The sequence below is a fragment of the Macaca thibetana genome, chromosome 13 (genome assembly GCF_024542745.1).
Source record: "Macaca thibetana thibetana isolate TM-01 chromosome 13, ASM2454274v1, whole genome shotgun sequence".
In the NCBI taxonomy this organism is placed as follows: Eukaryota; Metazoa; Chordata; class Mammalia; order Primates; family Cercopithecidae; genus Macaca; species Macaca thibetana.
In genome coordinates this window covers 70172810-70197034 of record NC_065590.1, presented here as the reverse complement: position 1 = coordinate 70197034, position 24225 = coordinate 70172810, and the positions used below count along the sequence as shown (strand labels likewise).

At 37.3% G+C, this 24225-nt stretch overlaps 2 protein-coding genes across 6 annotated transcripts in view; one reads left to right on the top strand and one right to left on the bottom strand.

The window, feature by feature from the left end:
- GPATCH11 (G-patch domain containing 11) overlaps positions 1-24225 on the top strand; it is a 121057-nt gene that overhangs the window by 53353 nt on the left and 43479 nt on the right. The gene's annotated exons all lie outside the window — the stretch shown is intronic.
- Positions 1-24225, bottom strand: part of HEATR5B (HEAT repeat containing 5B) — a 102921-nt gene that overhangs the window by 49839 nt on the left and 28857 nt on the right. For all 5 annotated transcript variants that reach the window (XM_050753289.1, XM_050753291.1, XM_050753292.1 and 2 more), the window contains 7 exons: positions 21249-21354; positions 17425-17615; positions 9038-9197; positions 8234-8423; positions 5509-5678; positions 4548-4692; positions 367-606 (listed from right to left, as the gene is read on the bottom strand). In XM_050753289.1, the coding sequence (XP_050609246.1) occupies positions 367-606; positions 4548-4692; positions 5509-5678; positions 8234-8423; positions 9038-9197; positions 17425-17615; positions 21249-21354 (1202 nt within the window). The remainder of the gene's footprint in view (positions 1-366; positions 607-4547; positions 4693-5508; positions 5679-8233; positions 8424-9037; positions 9198-17424; positions 17616-21248; positions 21355-24225) is intronic.

Genomic DNA, 24225 nt, shown 5'->3' with positions numbered 1-24225 from the left:
TTTTTTCAACAATCAAAAGCCAAGGAAAGGATAACATAAATTACTTTTATGTAAACTACATTTACATATTTCAACAGTTTTACATAGTATGTGTTACTCTAGAGTAACTCGGGATTTTTATGTATGAAAATTTAGTTTGAAGTTCCAAAAAATTTTGAAATACATTTTCCCAACAATATAAAAAAGCTCATTTGTTTATAACATAATTTAACCTTCAACATTTTGACAGGGATTTGTAGATCAAAAGTTATTACTTTTAAATATAAGCTCAGATTTACATGTATGTATCTTTATACATATATCTATATGCATATATCAGAAGTAAAACAATTTCCATTATTTTAAGAACACATATTAAATACTTACCACTAGAAGCTGCCAGGACATCTTTACAAAGCATTAGCCAATGAGAAAGTTTTTCTACTGCCAGCGAAGAAAGCATATGTCCCAAAGTGTCATGAATATCAGAACACAATTTTCGATCTGTCTCCCGGTCTAGCATTCCAAAAAGTAGTCCCTCAAGACCAGTTTCTGTTATATTAACACCTTGGTGCCGGCAATGAATATCACTTCGAGAACTAACCCCAGGTGCAAAAGGATTGACATCTGAAAGGTAATTTTTACAAATGAATTTGTATGGGATTTTTGTTGTATGCTATAGGTAACAATTATGATAAAGATCAAGTCTTACATATAAATTCACAACAGCCACAAAACCAGCTAGCTACATACAATTTAACTATGGCCTCTAGTTTACGTATCTTTGGGATCATAATTTAATCTGGCAATTAGAGTAAAACCTTGAACTGTAAAACTGATTATTCTGAGATATTGTAAACAAATCTCAGGGAACGCTCAATAAATATTTGATTCTAATAAGAAAAAGTGTGGGAAAGAGATATACAGCTAAATATATTTAACAAACTAAAAAACTGTTTTATTTGTTAGAAGAATAAATTGAAACTTACTGAGTCTTATAGTTCAGATTTTAAAAATTTTATAAAGTCAGAACACAAACTCTAAGTGGACTGTATCCTAACAGTTCATTTAAAAATTGGGAAAACTCGGCCGGGCGCAGTGGCTCACACCTGTAATCCCAGCACTTTAGAAGGCGGAGGTGGGTGGATCACCTGAGGTCAGGAGTTCGAGACCAGTCTGGCCAACATGGTGAAACCCCAGCTCTACTAAAAATACAAAAATTAGCTGGGTGTGGTGGTGGGTGTCTGTAATCCCAGCTACTCGGGAGGCTGAGGCAGGAGAATCTCTTGAACCTAGGAGGCGGAGGTTGCAGTGAGACAAGATTGTGCCATTGCACTCCAGCCTGGAAACTCCGTCGGGTGCAGTGGCTCAAACCTGTAATCCCAGCACTTTGGGGGGCTGAGGCAGGTGGATCACAAGGTCAGGAGTTCAAGACCAGCCTGATCAAGATGGTGAAATCCTGCCTCTACTAAAAATACAAAAATTAGCCGGGTGCGGTGGCAGGTGCCTGTAATCCGAGCCACTCGGGAGGCTGAGGCAGGAGAATCACTTGAACCTGGGAGGTGGAGGTTGCAGTGAGCTGAGATCGTACCACTGCACTCCGGCCTGGGTGACAGTGTGAGACTCTGTTTCATAAATAAATAAATATATAAATAAATATAAAAATAAAAAATAAATAAAAATTGGGAAAATCCAAAGACTAACAACAACCAAAAAGTAATGTTGTCACGAAATATTAGTTAAATTTCTTGCTTCATCGGAAAATCTTTTCATTCTTGTAAACAGCAGTAGTATATAACTGGTGGCTTTAAGAATGAGTATTACTATGCCCTCTGAAGTCTAGAGCCCTCTGAACCCTGAAGGGAGTAAGATGGAGGAACGGAGCTGAAAGGTTAACTATTTTTGTTTTGTCACCCCAAATACAGAATAAAGTGAGGTTTGAAGAAAATAGCCATAGTGAGTGAAATTCTAAAACAATAGAAAAAGTTAAATGAAAAGGTTCCAAGAAAAGAGAACATTAGAAAGAGATTAGGCACAGAGACTCTTCTTTCACTTAGCAGTGCATAGTGAGTATTTTCCCATTTCAGTAATTATACTTCTATAGTATGAATGTTAATGGCTACACAGCAAACCAATACATTAGGATAAAATTAATTGATTAATCACTGAGGACAAATTCCTTAAAAGAAAATTAATTGATTAGAGGACAAATTCCTTAAAAGGGAATTTCTAGGTCAAAGTGTAAGCACATTTTGAAAACTTCAAGGACACAGTGCCAAAAAACCCTCCAGGAAATGTGCGTGATTTTTACATTTCTATCTGTAGTACAAGAAATATCTATTCCTACTTTTCCCAACACTGGTTATAAACATTATTTTTAATCTTGATTAGTTTTATAGAAGAAAAATGCTATCTTATGAGTATAATAACATGGAATTGTTAAATCACTGGAGGTTAAAGATACTTGTTATTTTTTCTTTATAAAACGTGCTCTAGTGGTTTTTAGAAGATGCAAAGACAAATTGACATTGCAGCCCCTAAGACTACCTTAGTAAGACTTAATTACAAGGTTAGCCCTTAGCTAGCATCTGGGAATTGGGTTTCTAGAGGTTTCCCATTAATTCCCTGATAAAAGGGGCTCGCTGTACCTAAATTGTGGCTTCTGCTGAACATCTGCTTTCCTTCTGAGAGTCTGAACTTTTGGTATGTGCCAGGCAGGCCATGCCTATGGGATCAGCCCCCAGTAAAAACATGGGGCATTAAGTCTTTAATAAGCTTCTCTGGGAGAATACATTACACGCATGTGTCACAACGCATTGCTGGGCTGCAATCTGTACGACTCCATGGGGACAGGGCTCTGGGGAGCTTGTGCCTGGTTTCCTCTAACTTCATCCTACACACCTTTTCTTCCTTTTGTCATAATAAACACAGCCAGGAAAATGCCTATACAATGAGTCCACCCAGGAAATCATCAAACCTGGGGGTGATCTTGGGGACTCCAAACATACTCATTTGTAAAAGCTTTAAACACTTTCATAAATAAGTACATTAGTAAATAAAATTAGTTAATAAAAAATATATTTTGCAAATATTTTTCCCTATCTTAGCTGTCTTTCTTTTCTTTTCTTTCTTTTTTTTTTTTTTTGTAAGAGACAGGATCTCACTATGCTGCCCAAGTTGGACTTGAACTCCTGGGCTCAAGTGATTTGTCTCAGTCTTCCAAGTAGTCTCAATTTTGTTAATGGCAACTGATATGTAGAAGTTCTGAAAATTTATATGTATTCAGAAGAGGTCTGTAACTACTTTTGGTGATATCTTCTCTCCAAAAAGCAATAATGTCTACTGTTAGATTTTTATCATAAACTTATTTATTTATTTATTTTTTAGATGAAGTCTCGCTCTGCCACCAAGGCTGGAGTGCAGTGGTGTGATCTTGGCTCACCGCAAGCTCCACCTCTCGGGTTCATGCCATTCTCCTGCTTCAGCCTCCCGAGTAGCTGGGACTACAGGCGCCCGCCACCACACTCGGCTAATTTTTCTGTATTTTTAGTAGAGACGGAGTTTCACCATGTTAGCCAGGATGGTCTTGATATTCCTGACTTCGTGATCCGCCCGCCTCGGCCTCCCAAAGTGTTGAGATTACAGGCATAAGCCACCACGCCCAGCCTAATAAATTTCTTTTATATTCTACAATACTGTATGGCTGTTAATAAAGTTCTTATGCTATGCTAAAATTGAAGTTATTCTTGTATCTTGCTTCTTTGTATCCAAGCGGATTCTAGGCATTAGAAAACTTTTATAAGTAAAAATTTTCCCTCATAATCGGGGAAATACCTCTGTCAATTAAACTCTTAAAAAGTTTCCAAACCACCTACACCCAGATATCAGAAGACCAGCTAGGAATTTAAGCTATACCTAAAACTGTCCAAAAAGCAGAAAGAACTAAAGGAAGCAAAAATCAACCTTTTGCTACCAAACATCTACTGATATTTCATAGCTTTATTGGCTACTTTGGTCTTACCTTCTTAGAGGAAAAAATTACATCACAAAAGGCTACCTACCATCCAGAACAGGAAACCTTCAAGTGCCCCTAAAACATCCTCAGCAAATGGCAGAAATATTCTGATACTAAATATTATTCAGTTTAAGCTACAAATAATTTTTTTCTAAATCCAGTCGTTCACACCCTACTTTTTACTTATTTATTTACTTACTTTCTTTAGGAGACATGGTCTTACTCTACCACCCAGACTGGAGCACAGTGGTGTGATCACAGCTCGTCGTAACCTTGAACCCTTGGGCTCAAGTGATCCTCCCCCGTCAGCCTCCGGAGTAGCTAGGACTACAGGTACACGACACTATGCCCGACTTGCAAAAATTTTTAAAAAGCAAAAATGCAAAATTACCAAGAAAACCACATTGGAATTTTTAAAGTGGTAATGGTTTTATTTCAAAGAATAAGACATCTGGCCACATTTCAACACAAAAATGTTATTTGATAAATAATACTTATTTGAAATGTAAAAGTATTTAAACAAAAAAGAATATTGACCAATAATATAACTTACTGGCACTACTGCTCTCTTTGTCCCCTGCATTTTTTGCCAGGCTCATGGCATATTCACAAACTTCAGCTGCTTCTCTTTGTGCCAGTTGCCGAAGACATGCCACAGCTGCTCGTCGAAGTAACAAATGGGAACTACATAAGTGAACCTGTAAACCGTAACAATGTTAGGCAAGTTCTCTTAAAAAAGCTGTAATTCTTTCATCTTTCTTGTCTAATGAATGTATATGTATGTATATACATACACATATATACACATACATACACACACACACACACATATACATATATATTTTTGAGACAGATTTTCACTCTTGTTGCCCAGGCTGGAGTGCAGTGGCATGATCTCAGCTCACTGCAACCTCTGCCTTCTGGTTTCAAGCAATTCTCCTGCCTCAGCCTCCCGAGTAGCTGGGATTACAGGCACCTGTCACCACGCCTGACTAATTTTTGCATTTTTGGTAGAGATGGGGTTTCACCATGTTGGCCAGGCTGGTCTCGAACTCCTGGTCTCGTGATCCACCCACCTCGGCCTCCCAAAGTGCTGGGATTACAGGCATGAGCCACCGTCCCCGGCCCTAATGAATATATATTAACATCTTACTTCTGAAGATGCTCTTAATTTAACAACCTCAGTTGTTTAAAATATAGTCAAATGATGGCCTTCTGACAACTAAAGCTCAAAAAAACAAAGATCTAGTATTTGATATCATAAGAGGGTGACTATAATTTTAATTGTACAGTTTAAAATAACTATGGATTATTTGTAACACAAATAAATGATAAATGCTTGAGGTGAGGAATACCACATTCACTCTGATGTGATTATTATACACTGCAGGCTTGTATCAAAATACCTCAAGTATCCCATAAATATATATACCTACTATGTACCCATAGAAATATTTTAAATGTAAAATAAAATACAACTTAAAAATCAATGAATGAAATAGCTCTATACTTACACAAAGGCTAGGAACAAGACTAGATAGATTGACATGTCGTGGTGCAAACATGTGAAGCTGCTGAAGGCAAGATATGGCAGCTGCCTGAACAAGAGAATCTGAATGGTCCTGTGTTATTGCACAACCCACCAAACAAGAGGAACGAATTGTAGAAATTGTTGCTCCATTTCCTAGTGCAAATTGAAAGAAAATATAAAATACAATTATTTTATTAGTACCACCAAAAATATTCCTAGTAAACAATTATCTTCTCAATAACCATTCCACCCAATTATTATTCAGTTTTTTTTTGGTTGCTGTTGTTTTTGAGACGGAGTCTCGCTCTGTCGCCCAGGCTGGAGTGCAGTGGCGTGATTTTGGCTTATTGCAACCTCCGCCTCCCAGGTTCAAGCAATTCTCCTGCCTCAGTCTCTGGAGTAGCTGGGTTTACAAGCACGTGCCACCACACCCAGCTGATTTTTATACTTTTAGTACAGATGGGATTTCACCATGTTGGCCAGGCTAGTCTTGAACTTCTGACCTGAAATGATCCACCCGCCTCGGCCTCCCAAAGTGCTGGGATTACAGGCATGAGCCACCGTACCTGGCCTATATGTATATCTTTATATGTAAACAAGAAAATCATAAAAATCATATAAGAGCTACATTCTAGTTTATATGCATTGCCTTATCATTATCACTTTAGAAAATACTTGATAAACACCTATGCTTAATAAAAGGCACATATTTATCCTCTTCATGTCCCTGTGATATTCACAGGAAGAACTATCCTCACTTTCCCAAGGAGGACAATGGGTCTTAGAAAGAGGCTTACTTAAATCACCTATTTTTCCCTGTAATACCACCATTTTGGGAGGCCAAGGCGGCAAATCACCTGAGGTCAGGAGTTCGAGACCGGCCTGGCCAATATAGTGAAACCCCCATCTCTACTGGAAATACAAAAGTTAGCTGAGGCAGGAGAATTGCTTGAACCCAGGAGGCGGAGGTCTCAGTGAGCCGAGATCATGCCACTGCACTCTAGCCTGGGAGACAGGGCAAGACTCTGTCTCGCTGAAAAGAAAAACAAACAAAAAAATCACATATTTTTCAATTTCTAGCATTTTCTATGTCTTTTTCTTTTTCCTCTCTTTTTAAAAATACCTGTCAAAATGGAGGCAACATAGCATAGGGATTAAGAATGCAGGCAACGGGCTGGGCGGGGAGGCTCGTGCCTGTAATCCCAGCACTTTGCAAGGCTGAGATGGGAGTGGGAGGATTGCTTGATGCCAGGAGTTTGAGAACAGCCTGGGCAACATAGCGAGACCCCATCTCTTAAAACAAAACAAAGAAAAAAAAAAAAGGCTGGGCATGGTGGCTCAGGCCTGTAATCCCAACACTTTGGGAGGCTGAGGCAGGTAGATCATGAAGTCAGGAGTTCGAGACCAGCCTGGCCAACATGGAGAATTGCTTGAACTCAGGAAGCGGAGGTTGCAGTGAGCTGAGACCACACCACTGCACTCCAGCCTGGGCAACAGATTCAAAAAAAAAAAAAGAATGCAAGCATCGGAAATTGATTGATCTGGGCTTCACTTCTTACTCCAACCACTCACTAGTTTCCAAAACCTTGTAAAAGTTCTTAACCTCTCGGCTGGGCGCGGTGGCTCACGCTTGTAATCCCAGCACTTTGGGAGGCCAAGGCGGGAGGATCACGAGGTCAGGAGATCAAGACCATCCTGGCTAACACGGTGAAACCTGGTGTCTACTAAAAATACAAAAAATTAGCCAGGCATGGTGGCGGGAGCCTGTAGTCCCAGCTACTTGGGAGGGAGGCTGAGGCAGGAGAATGGCATAAACCCGGGAGGCGGAGCTTGCAGTGAGTTGAGACTGGGCCACTGCACTCCAGCCTGGGCTACAGAGTGAGACTCCGTCTCAGAAAAAAAAAAAAAAAAAAAACCACAACAAAAGTTCTTAACCTCTATCAGCTTAAATATTTCATCTATAAAATAGAGATAATATCAGTCTCTGGGTTGTTAACAGAATTAAATAATGTATGTTAAAAGCTCAACCCTCTGAAAACATAATAAATGACAAAGGAGAAAAAGGAAAACTCTGAAAGAGGTTTATGTATTCATGATATCTTTACAATAATTTGCTGACTTGGGAGTTTAACCATTAGTAGAATTAGTTCAGTGGAATTAAGTGGTACAAACATAGGCTTTAGGATCATAAATGTGCCACTCATAAGTTGACTAACTCTAGGCAAGTTACTTATCTTCTCCCAGTTTACTTCCTCATAGAAAATTAGCTAATATATTTTTCCTCTAACATAAAGAAAACAAAATTTAGATAATATTTACCTTACGACAGTGACTTTTCAAGCTATGTTCCTAATCCTCAGAGTTCAAAAAAAGTGAAGCAAAAGTCCATGAAGACAAGTGGATAGCACTCTAGGCCAAAGGAACTCCATTTTTAACTTTGTTTTCATGGGACTCCAAGTAAAATTTCATTTAAAATGTTTTCTCTGCTCAAAACTCCAACAAACATTATCATGTCATAGGTTTCTCATAGGGATTAAACAAAATGCCACATGTGAAAAGCTGAGTGCCAGGCTTTCAGTAAATCCAAGTATTCAGTACATAGTAATTGTTATCACAAAATTTCTTCAAGCAATGTGATGGTGATAGTCAGGAAATTTAAAGATAGTGATTATCTGTCTAGGTTCCTTAATTTCAGATGATTTACTTACCTTGTAGTTCAGGGCCAACAGTAGTTATTATAGCACCTAAGCATCGACCCAAACACTGATGAACTTCCGTATGTGAAGGCGGAACTGTCAACAGCAAGGTAAGAACTAGAGATAATGTTGGTTCCACATAGCCACGATACATCGGACCGCTAGAATCCACTATCAAAGCAAGTGAATGAAGAGACCAAGTCTAGAATAAAATACAATTTCATTTTAGTTGTAAGGAAGAATTCGAATGTACTGAATTAAGTATACTGAATTGTGACATGGGTATACTCTTAATATTCTGAGGCATATCAATGTGAAGTAGCAAATGAAGATTGTAGGATATTTTCACACACACTCTCCATCTTCACTGTAGTTATATTTACTTATGTATAATAATGTCTAAAAAGAAACAACAAAAACAAAATATTCAAAGGGTCCACATGAAGATTCAGCCAATGACCTAGGACCTAGGTTGGAGTATTACAGGAAGAGAGAGAAGGAAAGTTATTTGAAAAAATAACTTGATCAATCTAACAAATCTAAGGAAATTCAAAAAAAAGAGGAAACAAGTACACAGAATAATAAACAATAAAAAGAAAATATGTTTGAAGGAATGTACATGAATGGGTGAAATTCTCAGAATAAGACAGACTTTAAGACTAGGCTGATAAACAAAATCTTGCTATGCACTATTACAAAAACAAACCCTAATACATTTGTCCTAACAACTTACCACAGTCATTTTTATTTTACAGAGCAAATAATTTTCCAAAAATTTTCCAAACTTTTATAATAAAAAAATCAATAATATTATACCTGGACTTCAGGGGATGTCCCATCTTGTGCTAGAGCCAATAAAATGCTGACACTGGTCTTCAGATGTTGTCCTGAGCCTATTCCACCAACATAACGATGCAAACAACCAAGAGCCAACGAATGACCAGTCCTAGATACAACATCTCGAGCTGATTTCAACCTGAAAAAAAGATTATGCTTCAAGAACTGATTTTGCTGTTTCCCTATAAAAACAACAACCTTATAAGTCACACAGAAACAGGGAATTATTGGGGAAATAAGAAAAGATTACAATCAATTACTTCTTTCTCTCTCTACTCCCTAACAGGAGTTAGAACTTCAATTTAAAATAACTGCGGCTGGGTGTGATGGCTCATGCCTGTAATCCCAGCACTTTGAGAGGCTGAGGCCGGTGGATCACTTGAGCCCAGGAGTTGGAGACCAGTCGGGCTAACATGGCAAAATCCCATTTCTAAAAAAAAATTAAAAACTTAATCGGGCATGGCAGTGCATGCCTGTAGGCCCAGGGAGGCTGAAGTGAGAGGACTGCTTGAGCCTGAGAGGTTGAGGCTGCAGTGAGCTGTGATCATGCCACTGCACTCCAGCCTGGGTGACAGAGCAAGACCCTGTCTCAATAATAATAATAATAATAATAATAATAATAATAATAATAATTGGTTAAAAACATATATTTGACCAAATAAAGCCTATTTTAATTTTAGAGAAAATCTGACAACTCATTTTTAGTATTAATTATTCCTTGAAAAGTCAAGACTTACTTGAAACATTTTTATATTTTTAAAAAATAAAATAATGACTTTTATGTCTGGTTTTAAAAATAGTAAAAAGGTATTTGTATTCACAGTATTACATAAAATATTTTACACTTAAGAAATACCCTATAATTATGATTTGAACCTCTTTTAAAAAGGTCAATCTTTTTTCTTTGTGAAATATATTTTACATGAATTCAAATACATAAAAGGAGATGAACATTACCTTAAAAAACAAGCTTTGAGACTCATATACAATATGCACCAACTTCAGGTATACAATTACATTTTAAATGTATATAAAAATATACAATTTAATGAGTTTTGATATAAGTATACAGTATGTAACCACGGCATAATCATTAGAACAGGGATGTCCAAGATGAATATGAGGGGTCTTCAAAAAGTTCATGGAAACTACGCATTAATGCAAGAACTATACATGGATTTCAATATTTTGGGGTAAAGTTTGTGGGGACAATGCTCTCAAAGATATCAGCAAATGAAAATGAATAGCTCGTTTTAAGAAGAGATGAGGCAGGCTGGGCACAGTGGCTCACACCTGTACTCCCAGAACTTTGGGAGGCCAAGGCGGGTGGATCACTCGAGGCCAGGAGTTCATGACCAGCCTGGCCAACATGGTGATACCCTGTCTCTACTAAAAATACAAAAATCAGCTGAGTATGGTGGCACGTGCCTGTAATCTCAGCTACTTCAGAGGCTGAGGCAGGAGAATCACTTGAACCAAGGAAGCAGAGGTTGTAGTGAGTCGTGATCACGCCACTGCACTCCAGCCTGAGTAAGACTGTCTCAAGAAGAAGAAAAAAAAAAAAAAGAAGAGAAGGGATGAGATAATGTTGAAGATGAAGCCCAACAGCTGAAGACCACACCCATCAATTTGAGAGAAAATAATGCATCATGCATCTTATCTGTGCCCTAACTGAAGCGTATTGATGATTAACAGCAGAAATAACAGCCAACAACATACATATCTCAACTGGTTCAGCTAACATAATTCTGACTGAAAAGTTAGAGTTGAGCAAACTTTCCACTTGATGTGTGTCAAAACTGTTCTACCCAAATCAGCTGCAGACAAGGCAGAGCTTTCAATGGTAATTTTAAACAAGTGAGATCAAGATCCTGAAGCATTGCTTTAAAGAACTGTGACAGGAGATGGAACATGGCTGTAACAGTAAGAACCTGACACAAAGCACAATCAAATCAATAGACACCAAGAGGTAAAAGTGGTTCGGTCAAAGCAAAAGTGGACTAGTTAAGAGCAAAGGTCATGGCAACAGTTTTTTGGAATGCTTAATACATTTTGCTGCTTGATTTTCTAGAGGGCCAAAGAACAATAGCAACTGCTCATTATAAAAGTGTTTTGAGAAAGGTAGCCAAAGCTTTAGCGGAAAAACGACCGGGAAAGCTTCACTAGAGAGTTCTTCTCAAAGGGCAATTCTGTAAGAGTTTCAGTGGAAAGTCATTAGACAACCACTTTACGGTCCTGATTTGGCTTCTTACGACTTTTTGTTTGTTTCCTAATCTTAAAAACAATATTCAAAGCGTGCTCATTTTTCTTCACCTAATAATGCAAAAAAGACTTCATTGACGTGGTTAAATTCCCAGGATTCTCAGTTATTTAGGGATGAACTAAATGGCTGGTATCATCACTTACAAAAGTGTCTTGAACCTGATGGAGCTTATGTCAAGAAAAAAGTTTATCTTTTTTACTTGTATCTTTTCATTCTATTATTCCAAGAACTTTTTGAAGTCCCTAATAGAAGCCACATACGTAATTCAAAATATTCTAGTCGCCACACTCCAGAAGACAAAAAGGAAACAGGTGAAATTATTAATTTTTTTTAATAGAATTGAAGGTTTTAGTGTTCAGGCTGGTCTCAAATGCCTGGCCTCAAGTGATCCTCCTGAAATCAATCTCAATAAATTTTATTTAATTCAATATATCCAAAATATTAAAATATCAAGATGTAATCAATATACCAAATCATTTGAACTAAGTCTTTTTTTGAACTAAGTCTTCAAAATCCAGTATGTATTACATACTCATAGCGTGTATCAATTTGGGCAAAATGCATTTCAATTGCTCAATAGTCGTATGTGGGTAGTGGCTGCCATACTGACAACACAAGATATAGGACATTTTCATCACCACAAAAAGTTGCCTTAGGTCCCTTTGTTGTCATATTTCTTCCCCCAACATCCTGGCAACCATTGATCTGTCTTCTATCACTATAGTTTTACTTTTTATACAGTTTCATACAAATGAAATCAGACAGTACCTAGTCTTTGGGGTCTGGATTCTTTCACATAGAATAATGCTTTTAAGATTCATCCAATTTATTGTATGAGTAGTTTGCTCTTTTTATATAGCTGAGCAATATTCCATTTATGAATACATCACTATTTATTTATTCAACCATCAATAATTGTGGATACTTCCCAGTTTCTGGCTCTCATAAATAAAGCTACTATAAAAGTTTGAGTACAAGTGTTTCTATGCATGCACATTTTCATTTCTCTTAGGTAAATATCTAGAAGTAGAACAGCAAGGTGAAACAGAAGTGTATATTTACGTTTATAAGAAACCATCAAACGATCTTCCAAAGTGTCATTCTGCATTTCTACTGGCAATGTCTGAGAGTTCCTGACCTACCCTTTGCTGAGATTTCAATTATATGCATGTTACACAGCTTGATATTGGTCCCAGAAGTCACTGAGACTCTGTTCATTTTTAATTCCAGTCTTTTTTCTCTCTATGCCACATTTTTGATAGTTTCTATGTCTTCAACATCACTGGAATAATTCTTTTCTCAATTTCTGTGAATTTCAGTCTTAATTCTAAGCTGGTGTAAGATGTCAATACACAAATACAGCTGACTGACCTGTTGTTTCCTACATCATTGTCTAATCCTCTGTAAATCCTATCCAGTGTATTTTTTCATTTCACACACACATTTTACACTTCTAGAAGTTTCCTTTGGGCTGTTTTTACAAATTCTTTTTCTCATATCATGCTTAGGTTTTCCTGTACTTCCCTGAAAATGTAAAGCCTATTTATAATAGCTCTTTTAATATTCTTTTTTGCTAATTTCATTTTTTTTTTCCATTTCTGGGCCTGTTTCTATCGATTGATGTTTTCTCCAAGTAAGAGGTCTTTTCTTTCTGCTTCTTTATGTGTCTGGTAATTTTTGATTGGATACAGGATATTGTGAATTTTACAATGCTGAGTTGCTTCATTTATTGTAGTCCTTTAAATACTGCTGAGTTTTGTTCTGGGATATAGTTAAGCTACTACTAAGAATCAGTTTCATTTTTTCAAGGTTTGCTTTTAAGCTTTTTTAGGGTGGGTCAGGGACATTGCTCCCATTACTGAAGCAATATCGTTCTGAGGGCTTCACCTCAGGAGGTCTCTGTATTCTGAATAGTGGGAACACGAAATATTCTCAGCCCTGTGAGTTCTGAACATTGTTTCACCTATTCCCTTTTGATGGTTTTTTCCCTGGTCTTGGGTAGTTTCCTTGTATTCTTGCACATATCAGTATTCAGCCAAAGACTTTAGACGACCCTTCTGTTCACAGCTGTCTCCCTGTGCAGCTCTCTCCTCTCTGTTATTCCACCTTACACGTTCTAGCTACCTTGCCTCTCCAAATTGCAGATGCTCTCTCCTCAAGTTTGGGTTTCCTATTTCTGTACTTAAGCCTGGAAACTTTCTTCAAGCAGTAATCTGGAGCAATGTTAGTGTTCCCTTTGTTTCTTTCCCATCCCTAGGAATCACTGTCCTATGCTGGCTGTTGTCCAATGTCTCAAAACTGTTGTTTTATTTATTTGTTTTTCTAGCAGTTTAAGACACAAGGGTAAATATAGTCCCTGTTACTCCACCATTAATGGCAGTGAAAGTCCTGTATATTCTTTTAATGTGTATCTGAAAGAATAGATTTCATCATTTTGTTCATATTTAACTAGTAATGTAGAGATCTGAAATGAAGCTAACATGTAAACCTCATTTTAAACAATGGAAAGGATCAAATAAAAGGAGCTATGAAGGAATACTTTAAGCCATAAAATACTATGACTCATAATCAAGCACCAGTACAGTCAACTACTATTAGAAAACAGAACAAAATACTACTAAGAATAAAGCACCTAAATTAACAAAGCAGCCTAAAAAGCAATTTTGGTTGTATTTTCGAAACTTTATTAAAACTCTCAATAAGCTATCCACAACCAGACTTCTGACAACCTCATAAAAGTCGAGATGGGCCAGGTGCAGTGGCTCATGCCTGTAATCGCAGCATTTTGGGAGGCGAAGGTGGGTGGATCATTTGAAGTCAGGAGTTCGAGACCAGCCAGGCCAACATGGTGAAACTCCATCTCTACTAAAAATACAAAAATTAGCTGGGTGTGGTGGCAGTCGCCTATAATCCCAGCTACTCGGGAAGCTGAGGCACAAGAATCACTTGAACCCAGGAGGCGGAGGGTTGCAGTGAGCTGAGATTGCGCCATTGCACTCCAGCCTGCACGATAGAGTACGACTCAGTCTCAAAAAAAAAAAAAAAAAAACATCGAGAGATGAATAATGATCCCCAAGACTCTAGTTGGCCAGTTTGCCTATTGTAAACAATAGAAAATTCTAAGTGCTGTCACAGACAGATGTTAAGAAATGTGGCAGGCTGGGTGCAGTGGCTCATGGTTGTAATCCCAGCACTTTGGGAGGCCAAGGCGGTTGGATCACCTAAGGTCAGGAGTTCGAGACTAGCCTGGTCAACATGGTGAAATGCTGTCTCTACTAAAAACACAAAAATTAGCTGGGCATGGTGGCGTGTACCTGTAATCCCAGCTACACGGGAGGCAAAGGAAGGAGAATAACTTGAACCTGGGAGGTGGAGGTTGTAGTGAGCCAAGATCGCACCTGTGACAGAACCAGACTCCATCTCAAAAAAAAAAAAAAAAAAAAAAAAAAATGAAGCTGGGTGTGGTGTGTCCCTCCTGAAATCCCAACTACTCAACAGGCTGAGGTGAGAGGGCTGCTTTAGCCAAGGAGTTTGAGACCCACCTGGGCAATACAGCAGGATCCCATCTCAAAAAAAAAAAAGAAAAAAGAAAAAAAGATATGTAGCAATGAATGAAGTAAACTAGGTCTATCCATAACAGTATTTCTAACATATTATATCTATCCTTGGGTAAGTAATCTTTACCTCTCTAAGCCTCCATTTCTTTATCTAATTGAAATTATTATTATTACTAAAGAGCAGTTGTTTTGAGGAATAAAGAAGTTAAGAATAAATGCAATCCGTGAATTCTAAAACATTATACAGATTAGAAAGTTACCTTTGTGTTATTATTTCTCAAAAAGTAACAGTTTAGTGAACTACAAAGTAGAATCAATGTTCACAGTGATAATCATCTATTCACAGGAAATAATCTGAGATATAAGAACATACATTTCTCAGAGGTCTCAAAGTGACTTTCAATTGAATGGAAATAAATTCAACTATCAAAGATTTTTATTTTTATCCGAACTGGGTCTTAAGCAATTGAAAGGTACTCCCTATTGACTTCCTTAGGATGATTTACAGAATGATTCCTGTTTTAATTTCTGTGAATTTCTGTGTTAATGCTAAGTTAGCATAAGATTTCAATGTGCAAATATCGATGACGGACCTGTAGTGATAGGTGATTTTAGCATTTCACAGTCAGATATTATATCAGCAAGAGATGATGTTGATGAAAACAGTCTAATATAATGAGGCTGTGAAAGACAAAGTTTTTCCAAAATACAGCCAGATTCTGCCAAATCTAAGACACCATAGTTTTAAAAAATGTACCATTACTTTACATAGCAGTATAAAAGAATTAAAATGCTGCCAAATATAACATTTCATACAGAATTTAAGAAAAATCCCAGTTTTAAATAAAATGTGAAAAAATGGGTAACAAAATCTTCGTAATAATGATTTTAGATCATAATTAAGAATTTGAAAAAGATAATGAAGGCAAGCACTGATAATACTTGTAAACCACTAAATTGGGCAGGTATAAATAAATGAAATGCCCTTGTGTTTCAAAGTACAAAATAAATACGTATCCTAAATCTGTAATAAATCTGTATAAAATAAAATAAAATCTGTATAAAATAAATCTGTATAAAATAAATCTGTATCCTACAGATATTGAGGACACATACTTTTTTTTTTTTTTTTTTCCTGAGACAGAGTCTTGCTCTGTTACCCAGGCTGGAGAGTAATGGCATGATCTTGGCTCACTGCAACCTCCACCTCCCAGGCTCAAGCGATCCTCCCATCTCAGCCTCCCAAGCAGATGGGACTACAGGTACAGGCAACTATGCCCAGCTAATTTCTGTATGTTTTGTGGAGACAGGGTTTCACCATGTTGCCCAGGCTGATCCAGAATTCTTGGGCTCAAGTGATCCACCCACCTCAGTTTCCCGAGGTGCTGGGATTACAGGCAGAAGACAATGCGCCAGGCCAAGGACATATAAACTAAAACTCCTTGTAATTAAAAAAAAGATACCCTTCAAGAGCTTTCTAAAGAAACATACTCCTACTTCACCTGTTATGAACAGAGCACAAAAAATTAAATGGATAACTAAGATTGTTTCTATCTTTTAATAAATCTTTAATAAAAAGCTATTTCATAATCAATGGAAAATATTTGGAAAGAGGCAAACTAATCTATTGCTAGAAAATAGCAGCAATCATTCTGCAGAAGATTAAATGTCTGGTTATATTTTAACTGTCTTCTGCCTGCTCATATTATCCTTAGTGCATTAGGGCATTATCGAATAACCAATCAAATTGCCATTCACAAGTCAAGACAAGGAAAGCTATTTACAGATATGCAGTAATTCAGCAAATACTTCAGAACTACTACTTCATAGCCACTGCTTCATACTCTTTCTCTTTTATTAGTGATCATGATGTAGTTTGGTATATTTAATACTCAATATATACATGATAGCTAAGAATGATATAATTTACATAACACAGTGTCAATTCTCAACAATCCTTGATTTTTAATTTCTCTACTTATGTACTTAACAACTCGACAGTCACTAATAACTGCAACTCATCATCTTAATGATACTTATTTGGGTCTCAGATCACTCTTTATAAACATGTAAGTAAATCCTTAAAACCTGATGCTTAACTATTCTGTTTCAGTCATAATTTAAGAGGAAAACTTGGTGGCAGTTAGAAAAAGAATGGCTTATCCCAAAAAGTAGATAATTAACAGAAAGAATAAAGAGGGACAAGGAAAGGCAGGGAGAAGAGACAATGACTTCAGAGCACTTCTTCAGTGAATACACGTAACTGAGAGAAGTCCTTATTAACATTTTTCTTGATTCCATTAAGTTACATTCAAGAGCTGGGATTAGAAGGCCTCTCCACGCAGAAAGTATCTAACATATTACAACTTTCCCAGATTCTAGAGTTGAATCAACTGCTAAATTAAAAATTGAGATCATTACCAAAAAAACCCACAAAATATTATCACATGCTATATACCATGTGGAAAACATGCACTCCAGTTAATTATTATTTAAAAGACATCTTTGCCTACATATGAAACTTGTTAGTAAAGAAACCCACTTACTTGTCAAAGCTATATTGGGCCATTCTAGCAATAAAAGTTGCTTCTCCAACCACCTGAGCCATTCTTCCAAGAGCTTCCCCCGCCGCACAACGTAAGATGGGGTTTGGGTTGTCCAGAGCACCCATAACCAGTGTTAGAGCAGATTTACGAACTTCCTCAGGTCCTAAAGTACTTTTGTTTTCAGCTAAGCCCTACATTAAAAAAAAAAAAAAAAAAGACAGCAATTCATAATTCATGATTTTTTTTTAAAGCAAGGTCTTGCTCCTTGCCCAGGCTGGAGTGCAGTGGCACAATCACTGCTCCCTACAGCCTCGACCTTCTGAGCTTAAGCAATCCTCTCATCTCAGCCTCCTGAGTAGCTGGGACTGTAGGTGCGTGCCTGCTAAAAATTAGCCTGCTGGGCTAATTTTTAAAAAATTTTTGTAGAGACAGGGTCTTACTATGTTGCCCAGGCTGGTCTCAAACTCCTGAGCTCAAGCAATCCTGCTGCCTGAGCCTCCTAACGTGCTGGGATTACAGGCACACCTGGCCTCGCAATTCATATTAAATAAGGGAAAAATACATGCTGCAATCTTTCTACAATATACATACATCTTCATAAGTTATTGTCTTCAGTCAATTTTCACAAGTATATACTAATCCCTAGAATCTGTAACTGTTAAATTCATGGTAATTACTTTCCTAAATACGATTTCAGAACATGATCTATAAAACACTCCCTAATTGCAAGGAGTGTCTCTACTCAAAGACTAGTACTTAAAAGTTGCTTACATATATTAAGGACACTGTATTACTAAATCAACCATTATTTAACTGAAATTTATCACTCTAAGGAAACATTCTCCTATTTCACCTGTTATGAAATAGAGCACAAACCATTAAATGGATTGGTTCTATCTTTTAAGACATCTTTAACAAAAAAGTGATTTCAGAAGCGACGGCAAATATTTGGAAAGAGGAAAACTCTTGATGAGTATGAAGCTTTGAATAGTTTATATAAAAATTTCACAGAAGACAATTATATGACTTAAACAGTGTCATCAACATATATCTAAAAACAAAATGAGGCCGGGCGCGGTTGCTCACACCTGTAATCCCAGCACTTTGGGAGGCAAAGGTGGGGAGATTATGAGGTCAGGAGATCAAGACCATCCTGGCCAACATGGTGAAACCCCGTCTCTTCTAAAAATACAAAAAAAATTAGCTGGGTGTGGCTGCATGTGCCTGTAATCCCAGCTACTCAGGAGACTGAGGCAGGAGAATCGCCTGAACCCGGGAGGCGGAGATGAGACTGCAGTGAGCCGACATCACACCACCGCACTCCAGCCTGGTGACAGAGCGAAACTCCGTCTCCAAAAAAACAAAACAAAACAAAAAAAATAAAATAAAAAACAAATGAGGTGACCAGGTACAGTGGCTCACACCTGTAATCCCAGCACTTTGGGAAGCTGAGGGGGGAGGATCATGAGGTCAGGAGATTGAGACCATACTGGCCAAAATGGTGAAACCCCGTCTCCGCTAAAAATACAAAAATTAGCTGGGCATGATGGCGTGTGCCTGTAATCCCAGCTACTCGGGAGGCTGAGGCAGGAGAATCGCTTGAACCCAGGAGGCGGAGGTTATAGTGAGCCGAGATCATGCCTGGCAACAGGGTGAAACTCCATCTCAAAAAAAAAAAAAAAAAAAAGAAGGTAAAAATAATCAGTAACTGAATGTTGAAGTAGTTTGTTCATCATATTAAATGTCACTCTCTCTGTTCTCGCCGTACTTATCGTCCTGGAACTTAGTTTACTTATTTGAGACCAAAAATCTATGTCACATTGCATGGGGAAAATGTTAACTACAACAGAGGCATTAGCATATCTATGAAGAAAAGTGTAATTGGTCCAGCAATATTACAGTTGGTTCACCATTCTCCCAATCACTGAAGGAGACCATGACCACCCCATTCCTTTTTTAAAAAACTCACAGGTCCAAATTAGTTGATGGTCTCTTCATGGAGTATATACTAATGGTTATATAAATGATACAAACCTGTATTTTTTTTTTTTTTTTCTGAGACAGAGTCTTGCTCTGTCCCCCAGGCTGGAGTGCAATGGCATGATCTCGGCTCATTGCAACCTCCACCTCCCAGGTTTAAGTGATTCCCCTGCCTCAGCCTCCCTGGTAGCTGGGATTACAGGCGCTTGACACCACGCCCGGCTAATTTTTGTATTTTTAGTAGAGATGGGGTTTCACCATGTTGGCCAGGTTGGTCTCAAACTCTTGACCTCAGGTGATACCCCAGCCTTGGCCTCCCAAAGTGCTGGGATTACCACCGTGCCCGGCCCCAAACCTTTATTTCTATAATCAATGCCTATATATATCCTATTCCCCTGATGTTTACAAAACATGACTTGAAAAGGGATATATATAGGCATTGATTAATGAGCATGTCTTAAGCCTGACTTAAGACATGGTCATGCAAACACATATTTGCTACCATTTTACTTTAAAACAACACTTTTAGCTTAGCGCTAAATAATATAAAAAGTATTCAAATATGTTATGATAGAGTGCCTAGTATGATGCATGAACTCCATGAGATAGGCAAAATATTTGTAACAGTGGTCCCCTCTGGGACACATTCCAAGGCCCACCTTGGACGTCTGAACCATGGGATTAGGAACCTGATTGCTGTCAATGGGAACTTGTTTCTGTTCACGTCTTCTATTCACAAACTTAATGCCTTTTCCATTTTAACTAGGCACTTATCACACACAGTGGCCATAATTTTTGTAATTGCGATGGGACAGCAAAACTAACACAAATTCCTCTTTCCTTCTTCACAATTTCAGACAGAAGACTTGTCCTTCCTGTAGATCTCAGCAATTTTGGCACATGATATTATTTCTTTCCTTCTTGAGAATTTTCTCTTTTTCACTTAAAGAAAGCACTTTACAGCTTCCCCTTGGCATATCCAAATTGCCAGAATCACTACTTTTGCACTTTGGGGCCAGTATGAAGTAAAATAAGGGGTACCTGAACACACGTGCTGTCATACCACAGCATCCCATCAGATAACTGAGACAGATGGTAACTAAGTGACTAGCAGACAGGTAGGGCAGAAAGTGTGGAATCACTGGACAATGAGATGATTTTCGTCCTGGGCAGGACAGGGCAAGATGGAGCAGGACAGTACAAGATTTTATCATGCTGCTCAGAATGCTGCACAATTGAAAACTTACAAATTATTTCTGGAATTTTCCATTTAAAGTATTTTCAAACCACAGTTGATCATAGGTAACTGAAACTGCAGAAAGCAAAACTGTGGATAAGGAAGGGACTACTGTATTCTACTTCATACCTGTAGAAACTACAATTCAAAAAAAGTTAAAAAAGGTTAAGGAAATTACTCTAGACACCTACAGCAGCTTAACTAGAACACAATCTCTAAATGCAACATTCTTTCAACTATATAACACTGCCTCACATGATTTATGGCCTAAACCACAAATCAAGCTTCAGTTCTATTTAGTTAACCTTCAGTAGAATATCAGATTTCATTCGTCAAACATCTTCGAAAATTCTGAAAGAATTTATTGGCACTTGTAAAATCTGAAGTTCAAATTGAAACATAAACTTTAACAACATTATAATATAAAACGCTTATTTAACTACACTGAGCCTTAACATAAAGTTTCAAGTAATTTAATTAAGCTAATATAAAGGCATAGTTACCAAGTGATACACATATAAACATTACAATAATCTTGCTATGTCTGGCTTATTAAATGCATTAATTAAAATCATATTTCAGAATAGTACGTTTTAAAAGCAAATACCTTTAGTGCACTAAGAACAGCAGTAAATATGTTAAGCTGCACAGCCTGCTGGCGGACACCTTTAGCTTGTTTAACACATTCGGCAAAGTGATCCAACATTTGTAATCTATAACAATAAGAAAAAAATCACATTAGTGACAAATTTTATTCCAATATGGCTCAAAAAACCGATTAGAAGAGTACAAGTTAATTGTTTAGCAAATAATTCCCCACGCTCTTTTCTATTTCATTCCCACAGCTAGTCCAAATCAGATCTCCTTCTCCCAAATTATTATACAGACATGCGGTTATTAAATGGAACAAGACAAAAGACTAGATATTAAGTTTCAATTAACAAAATAAGGTCATAATTATTATGTTGGACATTAACAGCAGTGTCCAACAAAAATAAGGTCATAATGTCCATAATGTTGGACATTAACAGCAGCGTCCAACAAAGCGCCTGGCATCTAGTAGATGCTCAAGGTTTCTTGTACAGATAACAATCATTAATTATGTATCTCTGTGGAAGATTTTTAAGTTAGAAAATTTTTAATGTAGTATAATTCTTTTTCCTTTTTTAAAAATACTCTTAGAGAGAATAGTACCTCATGTCCTAGCCTCCAAAGCTTTCAAGAAAGTTCAAAAAAGATTAAGCTTTGGCTAACTTTTTAAAATGTAAAAAACCAGAAGTGAATTGTTCTTTGCATTAACACAAAAAAAGAATCGGTTTATAAAAAAAAAAAATCCATGGCCATCTTAGATGATTTTTCTCTCTTTTTCTTTTGAGATGAAGTTTCGCTCTTATTGCCCAGGCTGGAGTGCCATGGCACGATCTTGGTTCACCACAATCTCCACCTCCCAGGTTCAAGCAATTCTCCTGCCTCAGCCTCCTGAGCAGCTGGGATTACAGGCATGTGCCACCACATCTGGCTAATTTTGTATTTTTAGTAGAGACCGGGTTTCTCCACGTTGCTCAGGCTGGTCTCGAACTCCTGACCTCAGGTGATCCGCCCTGAGCACCTCGGCCTCCCAAAGTGCTGGGTGTGAGCCACCACGCCCAGTCTTTTTTTTTTGTTTTTTTTTGGAGACTGAGTTTCCCTCCTGTTGCCCAGGCTGGAGTGCAATGGTATAATCTTGCCTCCCTGCAACCTCTGCCTCCTGGGCTCAAATGATTCTCCTGCCTCAGCCTCCTGAGTAGCTGGGACTACAGGTGTTTGCCTCTACATCCAGCTAATTTTGTATTTTTAGTAGAGACAGGATTTCACCATGTTGGCCAGACTGGTCTCGAACTTCTGACCTCAGGTGATCTGCCCACCTTGGCCTCCTGAAGTGCTGGGATTATAGGTGGGAGCGGCCCATTTCAGAAGATTTTGATAAAAAGAGAGTGAGAGAGTATTCTTCTAAAAAGAAATGATGTGAAACAAAAGAATCCAAGGAAGTTGGATTTAGTACTAAGACAATTATGACCTAAAGTTGGTAATAAAATCTCCCTGAGGTCGCTGTAATTATGGATTTAAAGCTCAATTTACAATAGTCCACAGGTCTCAGGTCAAAGCATTCTTCAAAACTCACATGAAGATATAGATTCAGATGTAAGTGTATACATGCACATTTTGATGTGCTTTAAAAAACTTTTAAAAGTAAGTAAGTACCTTTAGTGCACTAAGAACAGCAGTAAATATATTAAGCTGCACAGCCTGCTGGTTAAAAACCAAAGTAGGATCACTTCTAGCTTTTTACCTTTTTAATTTACATTGTATCATGAGCATCTTCTATCAAAACATTGTCTCTACACAAATGGACTTTCTATTATTTATTCACTTAACCTACTGTTGGATATTTACGTTATTTATTATGTTTATATTTTTAATAGAATTTATTTATTTATACTTCATCTTATTCTATAAAAGCAATCATATAGAATTAAGATAATCCTGGATTTCAGCTATAACTTTCATAGCTAGTTGTATAACCTTGGGTAAACCAAAAACTCTTAGATATGGAGTTCCTTAAGATTTAAAACCAAAATGTTAAAATAGATGCTTTATAAGATTCTTCCACCTTTAACATCATTTAACATTTATGTGGCAACCAAATGTTCTTAAAGATATTCGGGTAGGGTAAAGTTTCATATTTAAACTTTTTTCTCCTCAAATGAAAAAGAAATTAATCAAGTAACCTACATATTTAAAGATATATTTTTTCTCCTCAAATTAAAAAGCAATTAATCAAGTAACCTACATATTAAAAACATTTTTTATTTTGTAATTTTTGTAGAGATGAGTGTCTCACTATGTTTCCCAGGCTGGTCTCAAACTCCTGGCCTCAAGCAATTCTCTTGCCTTAGCCTCCCAAAGTGCTGGGATTGCAGACATAAGCCACTACACCAGACCCAACAATATTTCTAACGCATTTTAATTTTGTAAAGCTTTTAAGTTATCTGTGATGGTCTTGTATTAATTCATTTCTGTTTTCCTTTTGGGAAAATCACAACATGCAAACTGCCTACTAAAGCTAGGAATAGTGTCTGTGGATATAGAATATAGCAAACCAAAATGCTTCTATTACAAAAAGAACCAATTATGTTAGTTTCCAAGTTCTAGACTTGAATCATCTCACAAATGCTATTAGGGAGTGGAATTTTCACCCATTTACTTCTTCAACAACAAAGTCAACAGACTTAGCAAATTGACATCCTTAATTAAAGGTATAGTCAAGACCTACTTATGAACTATCAAACGAACTATTATAATGCATTTTTTTGGCCAATAGTTGTCATTTCTAGCATATATAATGAAAATTTTGTTAAGGAATACACAGTCCACAATGCAACGGATATCAGATGCTAGTTCACAGGGTCAAATCTTACATACAGTCTCAAATTATATGGAATTTGCGTGCAATTTTTTTCATCATGTATGTGTCACTTATGTTAGTAAATCTGTAAGAGTACTGTTTAAGTATTATAATAACTCACTTTACTGCAGAGTTAACT